Consider the following 20,532-nt stretch of genomic DNA (forward strand, 5'->3'; position numbering starts at 1 on the left):
AAAAAAACTAGACATAAAAACATTTGGCAAAACACGAAGATAAATTTGAAGTTTAATTAGAAACAGTTCTTTGTTTTCTGTAGTGTTAAGCGGACACCCTAATAAGGGTTCGTTTACAAGGTTTTCAAATCTGAATAACGGCTCAAAAATAGTCCAATATGAAGCTTTTAATTTAGCCTTTTGGTATATTTTTTACCTTGATTACAAAGAGCCATTTTATGCAACAGAAAAATATAGCGTTGTCATCAGTCCCACCATAGAGACGCTAAAGGCTTTAATCAATTATGAGAAAAGCACAAGACCATTGTACTAGACGCATTTGCCTTATTGTACCTACATGTAAAACCGTACACTCTAATGCATTGCAACACTTTATATGTTATGTCTTATCACTTTTAACATGCAATTTCCAGCTCTCCTTCGAAGTTTGACAATAAAATACACGATAAATCTTAAGTATGGGCTGATTAAAATTCAATACATGATAAAACAGGGTTCACTGCACAGATAGGCAGCATAAAGTATAGAACATTACCCCTTCCTTATAAGATAATGCAGGTCACATGCCAGTACGGTTTTTAACATTACATTTATTTTCAGTCTGCATGAAATCTTAATACGTCAATTGGCTGAATAGCTATGGAATAAGATTTAGTGTCATAAATTATTCGATTTATTTAATATTTTATTCCTAAAATGGCTAATATACATGTATATCAATTCAAGCTCAATGTTCATTAATTGTCGAAATCAACTTTAAATATTAGATTTGCTATAAATAGGCATAGCCCCGTTCAAAGGATTCTTTGATGAATGAAAATGCGTTGAGCCATTATGAACAATGTTCTCGTAAACGTTCTAAAATCCGCATATTCTATCAAAGATTCATGATACTCAGAATGTGTGTCTCTATGGAATATATGTCAAGCTTGAGTAAGGGATTAAAGCAGGTCGAAAAAAGGCAGATCAAACTTTAGAACAACTTTGTGTTTTAAGCGGAAAGGTTTACCCTTTTAAAATCGGTTTAATCTTAGAAGTAGTGGTTGGCATGAGCTGTTTGCTCTCAATGAATCGGCCAATTTTCAGGAGCATGCATGATAATGGGAATAGGTGGCAAATTAAATTATTTTATGTTAATATTAAAATCAGCAATATTCCTTAACATGTCGGTTTAACTTCTTCTGAAGAACCATGACCCTTTGAACTCTTTAATTGCACTCATACTTAAACACAATACTCTATACTAAAGCATACTAAAATGTTCCTTGATTCATAATTAAACAGTGTTTTATGATGTGAAACACAGTTACTACATTACAAATAGTAAATCCTTGAATACTGTTTTCTGTTCCTCGAGGTCATTAAATATGTCTAAATGGTTCTTGAAAATGAAATACAGCTTAAGGGTGATTGGACAGTGATATACCCAGCGCGAGGGTGATTTAACAGTGATGTACCCAGCACGAGGCTGTCTGTACGATCTTTTGATGTTAATAAACAGTCTTAATCAAACCGAGAGTAAATATGAACCAACAACTAACAGCAATAAGTTTGTTATACTCGTTTGTTTCATTTGTAATTATACAATGTAAACAACAGACCAATTTGCCAAAATCTTACGAAGGGCCGGATTGAAGGAACAGAGCAAGGCCTAACAGACATTTAAACGAGAGACACACACTACAAAGCAAATCCAGACAGATCGCACATGGATTAAAATATAATTTCAGTTGGACTTTGTATCTTCTAATATAAAATTCCGAATGTTTAAAAACTCGTTTTTTTTTGTAGAAACCGCTTTCCTAGAAAGTTGGTCATCAGTCTATACAAAACAAACCCAAAGTGCATATTTCGAAAATAGTCTGGTGTGTACCATTGTTAAAGTATGGGTATTTTTGACAATATTTTTGGAAACAAGTTTATAGAAAGTAACAGGAAAGATGTAGCCAATATCTAAGATTTGGTTTAAATATTTATTTTATAATGCTAGTAAATATCAGTTCATATAGAACATAGCACAATCCCACAATGAAAGCAACTGTATTTTATTTGTGATAAAACCAGGGTGTTTTATTTTAACGTCTAAATGTACATTGCACAGAATTTTGTTTACAAATGTTAATTAGACTTTTGGTTTACGGAATGGTGACACAATAATAATCGTATGTAAAATGTTATATCACAGGAATCTCAGAGCACCCTGAGGAAAATTGAGTTGTGGCAAGCCAGTGCTTTAGTGCTGCCTCACGAGACTTCCTTTCTGAACTTGGACATATAAAATCTGGTAAAGAAGGAATTGATTCACTTTCTTCATCGACCCCATTCAAGACATTGTCATTACTACCAACATTTTCCTGTGCCGTATTACTTTGCACATTGGTGTCTGCATTCTTTATTTCATTGCTTTTCAACGTTTGTTCACATGTATCAGGTTTTGCATTCTGCAAGGCTTGCTCAAAGGCATTTTTCATCAACTTTGAATTGTTTTGATTATTGGCTGGTTTTTCAACTACAATAGAAGTTTTTGGTACATTCTTTTGATTCCCTGCCGCAATGTTTTCAGACTTTTGCGCTACATTTTGTTGCTGGATGTCTTTTGCTACTTGGTCACCACTTGCTATGACGTCACCATCCGTGTTGTCGATTTCCTCGTGATCTGATTGGTCGCTGGAAACGGTTGCATCATCCACCCAGCAATGAGGTCCTTTGAGAACGAGTTTTACCTTGACTGGTTCTGGCTCTGGTTCTGGTTCCACGACTTTTCCGCGTCTGAAAAGAAACCGAAATGATATAATTGCTATCAGTACCATGAGTGGCAAGTTGGTAATACAAAATTATAATAATAACTCAATTCCGGAAGATTGATAACACAAACAAAATACATGCCTTAGCTTGTGTAAAACTGTTCATTAAATGCAATATCATGTTTAGTTATTATCATTTCTATTTTTGTTTTTAATTGATTTTTCATTTATATGTGTTATTGTTTAGTGTTGTTGATGTTGCTGTTGTTGTTGGTTTTGATGTTGTTGTTTTAGTAAATTGAAATAGAAAACGTGAGGTATTAGGTTTACAGAGGTTTTCGAGGTAATGATTAGCAGCGGAATAACAACTAAAACATGTTAACAGGAATAAAACAAAATAAGTATTCAATCCTAGTCATGTGTACAGTCTTCTACACTTGCTCAATGCTAAGGACCAGTAAAATTGTCGTCGGGCAAGTTAAGAATTCAGTCAGCTTGCCCCAAGTCATATATAAGACTAGTTATCAGCAGAAACAAGAGCAGAATAAAGATAATTTATATTGTTAAAGATTTGAGCAGATTTACATATTTATATGAGCAAAAGATATGATCCTTTAAACTTTGTTCAATTATTGTGAATCCCTTTTTATACTTTTGAACAAAACTGTACACTGCCTTTAGGAAATTGATATTGTTTAAAAATATGGGTACAATCATCATTTTATCAACGTTTTCGAGTTATTGAGAGAGGCTTTCGGCAAGTTCATTTGGACGGCTTCTTGTCAGAACTGGCAACAACTGACAATATTACCGTGTAGACTGTGTGGATATTAAAATTAGTCACAATTGACGGAAATCATAAGCACTATTAAATATGTCAGTTAAAATTTACAGCGACTTTTGAACTGGTTTCTATGGTGAAATAGATAAGTATAATACTTATGTTCATTAACAATTCATATCAATAAATACGTTAAAGTATATAGAAGAATAAACTCTGAATAATACTGCGATACAATTGTGTATACGTATTCATATCGGCAAAGTACAAAAGAAGAGTTATGAAAGAAGTGAAGTATGATTTATATTGAGTGCAATATTAGCTCGAGAGTACAGGGTCCTTACTCATCCTCAATGGTTCCACTCTCCTGGAATCTGAAAACGATTTGAACTAAGAAATAAATAACAAAACACACTGCTATTTACATATGTACTGTAAATAATATAAAAGTGATGGTCGACGACCAATTGTGTTAAACAGGATTAACATAACGGAAAGTACAGTGGCAAGCCCAGTAGCCAAACAAATACAAAGACCCTATTAGGGGTACACTACTCAGGCCCTATATTAAATCAGATACACACAACGTCACAACGCAACAAAAAAACCTAGACTGAACATTGACCAAAATATATTTACATGTTACCGCGTTGGAACCGTCAGCGATACGGTAGTTCATTGGGTGAGGGGGGGGGGGGTATATAATACATTTTATAGGATTGAGACAAATATCTCAAGCCCATATTCCTAAAATACAATGGAATTTACAGCAACGTACCGGCAGTTTACCTACTAAATATGGAGTTGTCTGTTACAGTTTATTACAGAAAATTCCAATGTCTCCAATACTTCGTCTGATTGATGTATTGTTGAACAATTAATACATTAAGGCATTCCAAACATTGGCCACTGTGAACTACATTAATGTCACAATAGAACAGATTTGTGGTCGTAACAATATTAGATTTGCTTTGTATATTTGGCACGAATGATTGAACTAATTTCATGATTTATTACAAAAAATATGACTTAACGACCATGGTATGGTAGTGTTCATGTAACGTATTTTACTATTACAGTGTTTTACTTCCTTTGTGTAATACAACATTGTGTCTTTGTTTTATGTAATGCCTTTCGGTAAAAAATATATATATTATGCGAAGTCGTATTTCGGGCAAAAAAGAATAATAACAATACCCACGAGTGTTTTCACTATTTTTTTGCCTGAATTTAAATCAAAGTTGCTGTTTTTTGTTTTCTTTTTGTTCTTGTTTTTGATATATAAATCATTTCCACAATCCGGTCTGATATTTTAACTTAGCATGCTTTTAATCGCTGTTCGTTCTGTTGGTAAAACTGCTTGTAACAAATGTATGGTGTGAAGGAAATGGTCAAGTATAAGTCGGATATATTTTGGCAAAAACCTATTAAGTGTTTTGTTAAAACATCGGTTTTATTTAAGGATATCAAATCTGTTAAATTGGATCTATGTTTAGAGGAATAACATAAATGCATAACTAAGTACATGTTAGTGGTTATTTTAAGCTTTAGGAATACAATGCGTATTGGTGGTGAGCAAAGCGAAATATCTTGGTGATTTACCCAAGTTTTCAACGGTGTTATAGTTAATCGCCATGAAGAAGACAAATAAACTACAGTAAAAATTGTTTTTATTGGCAATGCATAATTGCGTTTTACAAATGTACTTGCTTTTTGTCTACTGAGGGTGAAACGCACAACATACAATACCTGCTAGCTAAGTAAAAATCTTGCTGTAAATCATACTAAATGCTTCTTATACTATGCTTATTAGCATAACTTATACAGGGTCGTTTTGGATGTGCATCATCAGTTTTTCTGAGGTAGTTTTCCCTATTTCTAAAATAACTAAAATGGGTCCATCCGGAGCTAGAACTCATGCTACTGATTGAAAATAAATTAAAAAGTAAGAACGCCAATGTTAAGTGTGTATAACCACAGTTCGCTCGACCAAGCGCAAGATTCTTCAAGATTTGATTGGATCGGACCAGTATCACAAAAGTTATCGCCACTTAATAAATGAAGAAAAAAACGCATACACTATAATGTCTGTTTCCGGAAGGATAAATATGAAATTTACCGACGAAAAATTATGAAACTTATGTGAAAGTCTGAACATCCAAAGTGCAGGTACGCACGCGCAAGATTCGTGTAAATTAGGTCAGTAGCATATGCGGTTTTGCCCTTATATTTATGAAAACAAACTTAAATGAGTCCATTATTATGTAATTAATCCCCATAAATTTATAAAACCTATGAAATGTTTATAACTTTAGTATGATGGTAAATGTGAAAGATTCGAATGAGTCGAGCCAAAATTTGTCAAAAGTTGTTAAGCACAAGAATCTTATGTAGCATATTTTATTAAACCGAATTCCTTACTTAGTCTTTATTTTACTATATTAACATTAGATAATCGTAATTATCATATAGATAAAGTTCAAAATTTCATAAGACATTACACAAATTCTACCATAACAAAAGTATTGAGATGAGCTTTATCCTGTTAAAATTTTAACAGGGTACTTAAAAATGAATATCTTTTGATGTATCTTTGTACTTGAACTGAACAAATGATAAACATGTCTGGATCATAAATCATGGTTTCACATTAGCATTGCTGCCAAGAGATACATTAACTTAACACTTTTAACAAAACGAAATGTTCGTTACTTTTATTTTCAAATTTAACAACCCATTCAGTAAGATTACAATTTGCCTGATAATGACGTCATCAATAACCACAGCTGAATTAAAATCTTATTTTTCTTCTCTTTAATAACAATGAATAAATTCATAGCCGATTTTGCAATTTACAGCATAAATGTATTAGTCTCCGCAACAAAGAAATCTTTGCACTTTGGTCAGGTTCTTTTTGCGATGAATATAGTGAAACTTATTTTCTTTATTGAATATGTTTATATTAAGTTAATGTTGATAAGTGTAAAAATATTTATAACTAGATAATGAAAAACAATACAGTGGTATACTACTATTAGCAGATTGTGGTACCGTATTAATACAGTATTGACCTACCCAATAAAACACAATAAAACCATGACCCTTTGCACTTTGATAAGTGTCGTAAATGAAGCATACTGATCTATTTTAGAGTATAATACAAAGAGAGAATTGTATACACACCTGTTTTGTATTCTAATTTTTATCTTGTGAACGACAATAAAAGTCGTCATGATATTGCTAAATTTACTGATAAATATTGCTACTCGAAGAAACAAATATTTGAAGAGAGAAGTTTAAAATAGTCAAAACAAGAAGATGGTCATTTTTTCCTTTATTGTCGTGTGGTAAGCAAGACATAGTTGCCACAATGGCGGTTCCATGTATGCGTCGTCTGTCATGGTCATACTTTGTTTTCGTAATAACTTGTTTCCTTGTTATCACCTTATTTTCTAGGTAATCGTCATGCAAATTGGTCTGAATGTGATTCGCTTTGAACTCTATGTCAAGTTTGATATTGTTTATACCTGATAAAATGTGATTCTTCTGCTGGGCTGGTATTCAATATTAGTATCAATTGGATCTAAGAACGATGTAGCTAATCGGATTACTTGTTATTAATAAACTGACCATTAGAGTGAATGAAGTCAATGAAGTGTATGGCCCTGATATTAACTTAAGTAACATATTTCAACCTAGGTAAAGTGTAAGAACAGCTCTGTTTAAACTCAAGTTTGTAAAGTTTTGTTTACTCCATCTGTATGGAAGTTGTTTAGTATGTTAGTCACTATAATCTAGATGTTTGAATTATCGTTTATGTCAGGATGAAAACTAGTTCACCTGGTCAAATGTTAACAATGTAGAAGCCATATTCACTGAACAAGGTAAGACGTTTGTCTTTATGGAGTTTTATACCAAGTTTGAGAGAGGATACAACGCCAGGTTCAATATCAGGGTACTATGTCAGATATTAAGGATGAAAACTGTTCTTCCTCTACAAGTACTAGTGCAAAGATCCAACCTGAACTTCATAAGATTTGGCATGTCCAGTACCGATAAGGGTCATGTGTGCTATTCAATATGCAACTTAAGTAAATATTACAGTCATACATCGTCAACTCAGTTCACTGTATAGTTCCGTAATTTATGACGAGAAAACCGATATGCTACAACGTACTTAAATCCAATTAAGACCAGTATTAAATACCACTCCATTATTGTTTAAAAATCTAATCATATTGATAATTTGATATATTTCTTTGGCCCTATACATTAATGCAATGAAAACAACAGGCACAATTCCGTAGCCATTCATTTAACAAAGAACCTGGATGAAGCCCAACATATACTAGCCGAGAGACCCACAACGTACAAACAACACAGACAGACTTCGCGTATATCAAAATCAGGCAATCTCATAGACCTTGGTCAGAATCTGTGTCCATAGACGGTTGTTGAAAGCTGTGTCATTTCGGTAAGTACCATGACAATTGTGGCCTTTGATCCTGGCCGTCTTGTTTATTGAGAGAGACAGAGAGACATACATTCGAAACTCCTCGGCCATTTTTATCGAAAACAATGATACAAATAGCCAAGGAGTTTCGAATGAGAGACAGAACGACAGAGAGAGAGACCAAATAATGTTTAACATTCAACATTGAAATATTGTGCAATTGTTGGACAAGTCTGGTACACACTGCCTGAGATAACTGATTGTTTGATTTGGTTACGGTTTATTTTTGCAATGATCGGTAAAATGGATGCTTCTCAGTCCATATGTTTGCTTTCAGCCTAATCTATTAGCAAAACAAGGACTGTCAATTACGGGCAAACTACTTTAAAAGTTATCTAATATTAGCATATAATTGCAAATTACATTTCAGCGGTATTGACCTACACAATTAAACATGACCCTTTGCTCTATCTCAGAGTCGTAATTAATCACAATAGCAAGTATAATGAATTAGCATAACACACACTATTAAAGGAGCTAGCTGAGATTGAATTTGACTTTCCGAATTAATACTTTTTTTAATGACAATACACGTCTTAAAGACAAATGTTTGATTATATTAGATATAGTGTTAGAACAAGAACTATTTAAAGTTCTGGTACAAAATAGTAAAGACATGCTCCTTTTCGCTCTTTATTGGAAAAATGAAATGCATTGACAAAATAATTCGATACATTTCTCATTTAAGTTCGAATTTTAGAGTTATGCTGTACCCAACTTGCTGTTTATGCCTACTTGAAGTGCGCATGGAATCATTGAAAGAAGTATATACCAGATACAAGATGCATGGTTTTGTATGTGTGTTTTTACCATTTGTCATTTCACAGTATTAAGAGCAACTATGTTGCAATAGCATAAAAAATACTACTATTATTGGTGTTCCAAAGCATGTATTAGAACTTTTTGTTCTCCTTCCAGACCCTGAATATCAAAGTAAACGTTTATGAAAATAAGGACAAATAACTGTTGGCTGTGTCACGGACACTACAGCGTCACGGGCACTACATCAAGGCTTAACATCAGCATGTTGTTACTATTCCAGATACAGAAAGATCTCACTATTTTCGCGATAGAAAGTTTCAAGAGGTTCTACAAACCCAGAAAGAATTGTTTATTATGAATTGGTCGATAGTGTAAAATATGAATACGTAAATGATGCGTCACAGACACTACCACATTTGGTGATGTTTTAAACAAAATGAACAATTAACAATGACGTTTATTGTGTATACATTCTCTATATCAGTGTTTTTCGGCTAAATTTAACTTAAAATCATTATTTTAATATTACAATTGATCTTAAAGGGTCAATATATCAATAAAATAGAAACTGTATAACGAACTTTTGCCTCTACTATATATTCAATATCTTCTGAACTACTTAATTGATATTCTCAATTAAAGTATCATTTTAAAGCTAAATGATTGCCAACATGTACATGTTCATTTTGATTTGTCTGATTTTATCTTAATAGATGTGTTATTTTGTATGAAAATATTTTCATTTTTTACGCGCGTCATCATTACGCCCTTTCGGGTATTCTGTCCAATTCTATGGAGAAAAACAAACTGATACTAGGAAGCAATTTACCACTCTGAAAGGATTATTTTAAGATCGGCTGGGCCTAAACCAACCATAACAACAAATGCATTTGTGATATACACTAATGGAAAACATACATGGAAAACTAATATCGGATCAAAATAGTGTGAAAATTATGTACTCGATTGTATACAGCCACTTTACAAGTATCCAGTGGTTTATTTGCACAAAAAAACATAAAAAAAGAGCTTCTTTGCCCTAATTTAAATATATGGCGAATAATCCAACACGGATTATGAGTTTCATCCAGGAATTCATTAGCGGTCAAAAGTTACGCAACGTAAATGCGCTCCTTCGGTTGTGTTTGCTGTAACCAGCTTTTCGAGTATTATTGTCGATAGTCAATACCGTTTGTTTACCGAAGTGACTGTTTGTAAAAGTGGATTTCAAAGGCAGTTTGTCAGCAATATTTCAAAGCGACACCCGATTAGCTACATTTGGAAAGGGTGGGCGTCGGAACGACGAACGGTCAGTGTGTGTAAAACTACTCTAGACAATAAAGGAAGAAAGAAAAACAAAACGATCGTGCTCCTATGTAACAGTTTATGTGTAATGTTGGTCTCCTATATAATGTAGTTGGCAGGCCTGACGCGAATTGTTGAACTTCTTGGTGCTAAGTCCAAATGCCCCGCGAATATCTCTATGCTACCCAGTTCGCATGCACGAGCTAGAACATTACTCAATTAATAGAAACAATTAATGACAAAATGTAAATTATTCGATTGTTTTCGTCAGAGGCTTCTAAACGGTTGTCGCCAGTTCGAGCCAATGGGGAAATCGATCCAAGTGAGTTCGAGCCAATGGGGTTCGACAATACAATGCAATCTCTTTTCAGCGTTTAAGCTTGAAAGAATGGGTAAATGTATTTTAAATTATTTAGGATGATAAATAGGGTGTTTGACTTTACAGATAGGCAGCGAATATTACCCTTTCATTGATAAGATATAGGCAGCGAATATCACCCTTTCATTGATAAGATATAGGCAGCGAATATCACCCTTTCATTGATAAGATATAGGCAGCGAATATCACCCTTCCATTGATAAGATATAGGCAGCGAATATCACCATTCCATTGATAAGATATAGGCAGCGAATATCACCCTTCCATTGATAAGATATAGGCCACATGCTAGCGTGATGTTCAACATTCTATTTTAACGATCAAAGTTGCATTTTTAGTGCTCATAAAATCCAAATCACGATTCAATCGACATAAACTTAAAGGAAGAATGAGACGCATTTACATTATTACATTAAGTATATTCTTTAAATGAATTATGAATATATTCGAGTCTGCGATGATTGGACTTTTGAAAGGCATAATGTACCAGTCAATTGTAATAATAATAATGCATAAACGTTTCGTATAAAAATAATGTAATTTGGTTTTTAGCAGGGCTCATGGTGAGCTATTATGACCGAGCATTGTCCATGCTGAATGCTTGAGTGACAAGTTCCCTTGTTATGATTGCTTAATCAATCATAACATCAAACATCAATTTTGACTGATAAACCTTTAACTACTTACTAAATAATGCATTAATGGAAAATATTAATTACTGATAACAAGATTGTAACCGTCTATTTAAGAACAGAAAGCGCAAAAATATTCAATGATTGGTGAATGCATAAAGATTAACTGTGGTCTACTATAGTCTCATGAGGTAGAAATACCGTGTTTTATGCTCATTTCTTTCAAATTAAACTCGGCATCCTTCATAAGAACCATTGTTTTCAACATTTATTTATCCGTTTTGGAACATTAAAACTATATTATTAATTGTGATAAATCTTATTTTGGGGTAAGAGTGCAGTTTTAAATAAGTGTAATCGAAGAAAGCTTGAGGGTCCCTGAGAATCGAACCTACGATGAAATGTCCCCTGACACTATTCTTAGCGCTTTCGTCTGAGATGTCGACAATTACATAATGGAAAAGTTTGCTTAAAAGCCCTTCCTTCTGACGTCAATGACCCGGAAGCGTGCTGTAGCGCAGAAATTTGAATAAAATTGACATTAACTAGATCTCAAATAACGCATGTTTTTGCATCAAATAAAAAGACACCATATATAGCGTTATAGATAAAAAAAAAAGCCTCGTTCGGGCTGCATCACTACTTCCGGCTCTTTCATTTTCTATAGAACGTTAACAATTTACGAGAACAAAAATAAAAATATGTCAGCATTCGCACGTGTTTCAAGGATTGATAATCTACGGAACGGAAATGGGCTCTTTCGGTTCTGTTTGCTGTAGTCCAATACCACAAACACTAAGTCGAGTATCCTCGCAAAACAATCATTACCGTTTGTCGGAACCGTTATTTTTAAATGTTGAATGTGTTTTGACTACCTGACATATTGACTCCAGCGCGTATATCAATCAAATGTGGATTTCAAAGGCTTTGTCTGTTTACAATGAGACAAATACAAATTAACCTAAACTACAGTTATGTCCAGCCGGTACTCCGTAACAACCACGCATGGAAGGAGTAGATGCCGGGCTGACGTTTGTCATCTTAATATGGTAAACTTTGCCATATCGATAAATCTCAGACAATAAAAGGAAAGCGTTGAAATGAAAGAGTGATTTTTTTTAATTCACGGGCAATAACAATCGAATCCAAAAAAATATAAGTGGCCCAAACTGTAACCGACAATTACCTGTCATTACCTAAGAAAAGGTAATGAGAATTGATGTATTTTGATACAATTTTAATAGCTAGTTTTATAACAGTAACTATATGAACATTTATATGTTCTAGGATATATGAACATTGCTTTCATCAAGTTTATTGCTAGTGTAATGTTAATTTAGTGAAACCCGATATTGGCTAAGGATGTTTTGACTATTTGTAGTTGGTAAATAAGGCAGGGTCTTTTAGTCAACACAGTTCCATTTCCTGCGGAATTATCTATTCCCCTCGGTTCCTCACCAATAATTATTTCAGATTCGTCGTATTGCTTTCAAATTCACATCATTGTTGCAATGTTATTCACGTATTTAGATGAAGTGGTATTTTAATTCGCACTATTTCTAAACCTCATAACATCATACGTCCCATTTTGTAACCCCGGCGCACTAATTATTTTAACATGTCATGTCAAAAAGTAGATATGAAGATACCTGATTTCGATTTTCGTCACTAAAGTATAGAGCTAAAAACAAACGGAATAATAACCAGCTGATCACAACTTTGAAATGTTGTAAGTAATGATTAGTTCAGTTAATATGTACCATGGCTCCTTTTTAAATGCATATGCGCCGTCGTCGTGATGTTAACATTGGATACTGGAAAGTTTATATTTCTTCCGCAAAATATCAAAAGTAAGACCGAAGTGTTACCATAAATTGTGTCATTGATTGTGCTATATTTTATCACCATTCAAGTACGAAACCACAAGCATTTGAAAACTTATTTCGGCTTTACGTGTAAGATATCATTTAAGCGTTCGAGTACAAGTGCACATAAATCTCAAGTATTGGCTCATTTAGAGCTGATTAGATAGTAGAGGCATGATAAAAAGGGGGTTTGACTTTACAGATAAAAGCTAAAGAATACTGCAAAAGGTAAAGAATATGATCCTATCCTTACAAAATAAAACGCCTTATACAAATGTGAGTTTTTACATGCTATCTATTAAGTAGCATTTCAAGCGCATTTGTAATATATCGTAGCAAAAAATGAGTATTTGAAGGAACATGCGAATCAAAGAATGCATAATAAATTTTAGATTTACAAAAGTTAATGCCACGTTTCCATTCATTGAATACAAAATTATTGGAAGAACGAGAAATTTAATAAACGCTGGTGAAATTTCATTAAACGCTGATGAAAAGTTAATTTGAAAAGAAATGTATAGCGCTTTCTTTGCGTACCTATTATAACCATCATGCATGCACATTTAAACTCCTTAAGTTAATAACAAGGCACATATTGTGGGTGTTTTTGCTCGAAAAATAAACCGATATTGAAAATATATGTCCGTTCTTGGGGAGGGCAGCTGAAATTACTGACTACTGACTGACTGACCGACCGACCGACCGATCGACTTACTTACTGATTGACTGAATGACTGACTGACTTAACGAAATAACGAACAAAACATAAAAAAAAAACATAAAAAATAATTTAAAAAACAACAACTGAATTACTGACTGACTGACTGACCGACCGACCGACCGACCGACCGACTTACTGATTGACTGAACGACTGAACGACTGAACGACTGACTGACTGAACGAAATAACTAACAAACAAACATAAATAAATAATAATCAAAAAAAGAGTTATTGTAGACACATAGACAATTGACATAGAATGAGACCAGCCCAACATGTCCATCAAAATACATCAAATACTAAACCTATATACATCTATCATCCCGATTATGTCGATAATGCACTGCAACATTTGTACGGTAACAACAGCCACATTTATTTCTAATAATCGGTGATCGCATTTTAGCTTTGTTAACTGTTTTATCTACTCTTTATACCTTACTCCCCTCTGAGGGGCCGATGGCGGGTCTGGCTTCTTCACTTCCGCTGTTGGCTCTTCAGCCTCCTCCTCCGATTCGGACGTTTCCTCGTCTAAGGAGACCAGCTGCAACCGGCATGGTGTCGACGGAGGGAGGAGCGTCCGTCGAGAGTGCACTAGTGAATTGGGTCGCGTTGAATGGTCATTTGGAGTAAAGTCTCCACCAATAGAAAGGCTAGCTTCATCGACGTCATCAAAAGGGTCCCGTGTAAAATAACTTTCGGTGTCGTTGTATATAGACATGGTCGATGTCATATTGGACCTTTGAAACTCAGATGTCAACTGTCCATTTTCACTATAGGTTGTATCGCCCATCGGAACAAATATAAACTCGGAACTGTTTATCGAGCAGTTTCCTAAGGTAGATTCCGGTCTGGGATAATCGTTAACGCTAAGTATCCGTAGACGGCGACTCTTTTCGCAGATGGCGGATTTAAGGCTGAGAGAGGACCTTGATCGTTCGTGATTAAATTGAGATTCTTGTTCCATATGAGGACGCGTGCGTATCTGATTGAGCACTCTTTGTCGGCGGTTGTGTAAAATACTGCCGTCCGGTGTCGGGCCGTTGTTTCGCGGCGTTCGCGGTACGTCAGCCATTTCAGATTTCGACCTAGCTATATTGTTCATATTTTCTTTACCTTTTCTAGTGGGGAATTTAGGTTCGCTTCCAGTATGCTTTCCATTATTCATATTCACATTTAGATTAACATTGTCAACATTTTTCACGGAGAAGTCAAACATGTGTCTACCGTACTCCCGCATGGAGCCGCTCTCCGCCCTGTCCCTAGTCATCCTCTGTCCATTCTCTCGTCTCTGCGACCTCTGACCCCTTGCGGACCTCAGCGCGTCCTCCCTTTTATGGGGCATGGGGAACTTGTCCAGCGTCCGATTCTCACACGGTGACGCTGATCTCTTGTATTTGATCAGGTGTCGTTTTTGTGGCTTCCCCGCGGTTGCCATCTTTCGGAGTTGCATTGTTGTTACAAAATAATCCTGTGAATGAACCGAGCTGGAATAAGGCCTCGGTTCTCTTTTTGAGATCCCCTCCGCTAACGTTCCTTTCATCTTTAAAGCACTCTTTTAACTTTATGTAGTAGGTACGATTCGATTAGTTATAAATTGTTATTATTACCCTAAATAAAATATGTATTAAAAGTTAAATCCAATCTCCAGCCGCTTCACAAACATTTCATACATAAAAGTTTCTATGAATGCTTTAACCCTAAGAGTAACTCTCATGTTCAGGTCTTTACCTTATCAAAATTCTATATCGAACTAAAATTGTTAATACCAGCTCTGATATCCTCCAATAACATAATCATGTTATTCGCAATTCCTTCAATAGAATCGACTTATGTTACCCGCTGAACTCCTAATATGTTTGCCACGATTGTTAAAATGAATAAATGTATGGTCAAAGCATTTTAAATTCGCCCGTATCTTAAATATCAGCCACGACTATTGTCTTACAAAAGTTAATAAAACAATGGTTTAAATGCAGGTATTTAAAATCTATTTTAAACTACCATTATGAAAAACATTCATAACAAGTCAAGTTCTTATGCTAACTGCAATTAATAAGTTAATGTCACATTTCATTTCTGTCATATGTAATTGAATTCTACCATGGAAGGTTTGCTTCGTGTAGATCAGTTATCAGAAAATTAGAAAATGGACATATTTTTCATCAAATCGCCATCATCATCATCATCGTCGTCGTCGTCGTCGTCGTCGTCGTCAACAACAACAACAACAACAACAACAACAACAACAACAACATCATCATCATCATCATCATCATCATCACCACCACCACCACCACCACCACCACCACCACCACCACCACCATCATCATCATCATCATCATCATCATCATCATCATCATCGCAGTAATTTAATAATGATGCGTTTAAGAAATCGAAAGTAGCATTTCATCTCTTGGGAACCCATTTCGTGTCATAATTAATACGTCAACAAAACTATCATATTTTTATTTCAATGAAATACCAGAATCACCAATTTATTAAAGAATATATTAAACTTGTTTTAGAAGAATCAAAAGTAGAACCATGTATTTCACCAGGCGTAATTTATTAATACTGTTGTGAATAAATTACAATCAATGAAATTTCAAAAGGTATCAATGTAGTGAATATAAACTTACTGGCTATGCAAATTTGAAAACCCAAGTAAAGCCTAAATTGGGTAAAACAGCATATAAAAGGTAAAGAACATTTGCTTTGTATAGGTGGTCCGGGAATTCTGGGTTATCCAATCTATGTCTCCCAAAGTCCGTTGTTGACTACCTTTTTATGAACTTTTGTTCCTGTGATTGATTGAAAATCTTAGAATGTCATCACTTTCTTTTCATCCATGCTACACGTGGTTATATATTATGAAAATGCTATCATTTTTCCCAGCGCGAACAGCTTGGCGGGAGTACAAAGGAGGCGGTAGTATGCGCTTTTTTAAACTGTGTCATCATCATCATTATCACCACCACCATCATCATCATCAGCATCAGCAGCAGCAGCAGCAGCAGCAGCAACAGCAGCAGCAGTAGCAACAACACCAGCAGTACAACCACCAACATCACCACCAGCATCATCAACAGTAGCCGTAATAGTAGATAATTGTAGCGGTAGCAGAAGCAGCAGCAGGAACAGTAGCCTTAATAGTAGATCATTATAGCGGTAGCAGCAGCAGGAGCAGTAGTCGAAAAAGTAGATCATTATAGCGGTGGCAGCAGTAGGAACAGAAGCCATAATAGTGATCATTATAGCGTTATCAGCAGCAGTCTTGATTAGTTTGATTGACAGGTCGGATCGATGTATAGTAGATCATTATGGCGGTAGTAGCAGCAGGAGCAGTAGTCGAAAAAGTAGATCATTATAGCGGTAGGTAGCAGCAGCAGGAGCAGAAGCCGTAAAAGTAGAACATTATAGCGGTAGGTAGCAGCAGCAGGAGCAGAAGCCGTAAAAGTAGATCATTATAGCGGTAGCAGCAGCAGGAGCAGTAGCAATAATATTATATCATTATAGCGATAGCAGCAGCAGGAGCAGAAGCCGTAAAAGTAGATCATATAGCGGTAGCAGCAACAGGAGATGTAGCAGTAATATTATATCATTATAGCGATAGCAGCAGCAGGAGCAGTAGCCGTAAAAGTAGATCATTATATCCGTAGCAGCAGCAACAGGAGCAGTAGCCGTAAAAGTAGATCATAATAGCCGTAGCAGCAGGAGCAGTAGCTGTAATAGTTAATCATTATAGCCATAGCAGCAGCAGCAGCAGCAGCAGGAGCAGTAGCCGTAAAAGTTGATCATTATATCCGTCGCAGCAGCAGCAAAGCAGTAGCCTTAATAGTAGATCATTATAGCGGTAGCAGCAGCAGCAAAAACAGTAGCCGTAATGGTACATCTTTATAGTGGTAGCAGCAGCAAGAGCAGTTGCCGTAATCACTAGATCACTATAGCGATAGCAGCATCAGCAGGAGCAGTAGTCGTAATAGTTGTTCATTATAGCGGTACCCGCAGCAGCAGCAGCAGCAGCAAAAACAGCAGCAACAGCAGTACCACTACCCCCAGCATCATCATAAGTAGCAACAGCAGCAGCAGCATCACAATGGTAGCAGCAGCAGGAGCAGTAACCGATACAGTATATCATTAAAGCTGTGGCTGCAGCAGTAGGCGCAGTAGCCGTTATAGTAGAACATTATAGCGGTAGCAGCAGAAGCAGTAACCGATATAGTATATCATTAAAGCTGTAGCTGCAGCAGCAGGCGCAGTAGCCGTTATAGTAGAACATTATAGCGGTAGCAGCACAAGCAGAAACCGATACAGTATATCATTAAAGCTGTAGCTGCAGCAGCAGGCGCAGTTACCGTTATAGTAAATCATTAAAGTTGTTGCTACAGGAACAGGCGCACTAGCCGTTATAGTTGATCATTAAAGCTGTAGCTACAGGAACAGGCTCACTAGCCGTAATAGTAGATCATTAAAGCTGTAGCTACAGTAACAGGCACACTAGCCGTAATAGTAGATCATTATAGCTGTAGCTACAGGAACAGGCGCACTAGCCGCTATAGTTGATCATTAAAGCTGTAGCTACAGGAACAGGCTCACTAGCCGCTATAGTTGATCATTAAAGCTGTAGCTACAGGAACAGGCGCACTAGCCGTTATGGTTGATCATTATAGCTGTAGCTACAGGAACAGGCGCACTAGCCGCTATAGTTGAGCATTAAAGCTTTAGCTACAGGAACAGGCGCACTAGCCGTAATAGTAGATCATTAAAGCTGTAGCTACAGGAACAGGCTCACTAGCCGTAATAGTAGATCATTGTAGCGGTAGAAGCAGTAGCAGCAGCAGAAGCAGTATCTCCTTATATATTATGAATGCATTGTTTTAAATAATGATGACTTTAAGAAAATCGAAAGTAGCATTTAATCCCTTGGGAGCCCATTTCGTGTCATAATTAAGATGTCAACAAAACTATCATTTTGGGGGTTTGAATGAAATACCAGAATCACAAATTTATTAAGGGATATCCTAAACTTGTTTTAGAAGAATCAAAAGTAGAACCATGTATTTCTCCAGGCGTAATTTATTAATACTGTTGTGAATAATTTACAAGCAATGAAATGACAAAAGGTATCAATGTAATGAATAGAAACTTACTGGCTATGCAAATTTGAAAACCCAAGCAAAGCCTAAAATGAGTAAAACAGCATATAAAAGGTAAGGGACTTTTGCATTGTATAGGTGGTCCGGGAATTCTGGGTTATCACATCTATGTCCCCCAAAGTCCGTTGTTGACTACATTTTTATGAACTTTTGTTCCCGTGACTGATTGAAAATGTTAGAGCGTCGTCACTTTTTTTTTCATCCATGGTTATATATTATGACATGAATGCGAAACAGTGGCTCCAGCTCTTTTAGGAGCTGTATATAAAAAAGAGCCAATAACATGATATTTAAAAAAATACAACAATATCTTAATACTAATTATAAATACAGAACTTCAACTATTCCCAATATGCCGAGTTCAGTGCATTATTATACAGCGTATTGGCTCAGCCTCCTCGCTTTGGCTCAAGCTCCCTGGCTTTTGGCTCCAGCTCAGCCCAGAAAAAGAGTATAAACATGCTTATTCCGGTAAACAGGCGGTCATTTTTATTCCCGATTAAATGAAAGCACTCAATAATACTGGTTTTATCTTAAATGTAAGCTTCTTGAGTGAAATGCAGCTGAAAATTGGTAAAAATGTTCTACTTTTGTTTGTAAACATGCATGTGATGGGAGAATCGGAATTATAACTCCATAAACAATATGTTTACAAAATAACCGAAATACGTTTGAAGATAAAACATATTTTTATGGCACTGCATTCCCCTATTTCTCAAATATTTAGCCCTCATAATTGTGATATTAGATTAATAACGAGTCATACTTACGTTTTATGATGATATCCGTTCTTTTGCTCTATATCGGGAGTGTCATTGGCTCTTTTAAGATACCGCTCCTTGGAGCCAATGTTTCGCGACCGTGATCATTTTTCCCCACCGCGTACAGCTTGGTGGGAGTACTAAGGAGGTGGTTGTATGAGCTTTTTTAAAAACTGTGGAGTCATCATCATCATCATCATCATCATCATCATCATCATCATCATCATCATCATCATCATCATCATCATCATCATCATCAGCAGCAGCAGCAGCAGCCACAGCAGCAGCAGAAGCAGCAGCAGCAACAACAGCACCAGCAGTACAACCACCAACACCAACACCAGCATCATCAACAGACGCCGTAAGAGTAGATCATTGTAGCAGTAGCAGACGCAGCAGCAGGAACAGTAGCCGTAATAGTAGATCATTATAGCGGTAGCAGCAGCAGGAGCAGTAGCTGTAATAGTAGATCATTAAAGCGGTAGCAGCAGTAGGAACAGAAGCCGTAATAGTGATCATTATAGCGGTAGCAGGAGCAGTAGCCGTAAAAGTAGATCATTATAGCGGTAGCAGCAGTAGGAACAGAAGCCGTAATAGTGATCATTATAGCGGTAGCAGAAGCAGGAGCAGTAGCCGTAAAAGTAGATCATTATAGCCGTAGCAGCAGCAGGATGAGTTGTCGTAAAAGTAGAGCATTATAGCCGTAGCAGCAACAGCACGAGCAGTAGCCGTAAAAATATATCATTATAGCCGTAGCAGCAGCAGAAAAAGCAGTCGCCGTAATAGTTGATCATTAAAGCTGTAGCAGCAGCAGCAGGAGCAGTAACCGTAATAGTAGATCATTATAGCCGTAGCAGCAGCAGCAGGAGCAGTAGCCGTAATAGTAGATCATTATAGCCGTAGCAGCAGC

General features: G+C 36.0%; 1 protein-coding gene across 2 annotated transcripts; it reads right to left on the bottom strand.

The window, feature by feature from the left end:
• Window positions 1-1,991: 1,991 nt before the first annotated feature.
• On the bottom strand, window positions 1,992-15,537 carry LOC128212878 (rho GTPase-activating protein gacG-like). Of its 2 annotated transcripts, XM_052918264.1 has the most exons (3): window positions 14,140-15,537; window positions 3,870-3,899; window positions 1,992-2,769 (listed from the first exon to the last, which is right to left on the bottom strand). In XM_052918264.1, the coding sequence occupies exons 1-3, from the start codon at window positions 15,243-15,245 to the stop codon at window positions 2,175-2,177; spliced, it is 1,731 nt and encodes a 576-aa protein (XP_052774224.1). In that variant the 5' UTR covers window positions 15,246-15,537; the 3' UTR covers window positions 1,992-2,174. The 2 variants fall into 2 exon arrangements, with proteins under 2 accessions (XP_052774224.1, XP_052774225.1); XM_052918265.1 differs by lacking the exon at window positions 3,870-3,899.
• Window positions 15,538-20,532: the final 4,995 nt, after the last annotated feature.

Source organism: Mya arenaria, chromosome 13 (genome assembly GCF_026914265.1).
Source record: "Mya arenaria isolate MELC-2E11 chromosome 13, ASM2691426v1".
Lineage (NCBI taxonomy): Eukaryota > Metazoa > Mollusca > Bivalvia > Myida > Myidae > Mya > Mya arenaria.

What these genes read in the sequence shown, in the direction of transcription:
- LOC128212878 (XM_052918264.1), bottom strand. Translation starts at nt 15,245, where the DNA reads ATGAAAGGAACGTTAGCGGAGGGGATCTCAAAAAGAGAACCGAGGCCT. An exon ending in GCCCCTCAGAGGGGAGTAAG is followed by an intron (nt 3,900 to 14,139) that starts GTATAAAGAGTA and finishes AATCGTTTTCAG; the next exon opens with ATTCCAGGAGAGTGGAACCA. An exon ending in AGTGGAACCATTGAGGATGA is followed by an intron (nt 2,770 to 3,869) that starts GTAAGGACCCTG and finishes GTTTCTTTTCAG; the next exon opens with ACGCGGAAAAGTCGTGGAAC.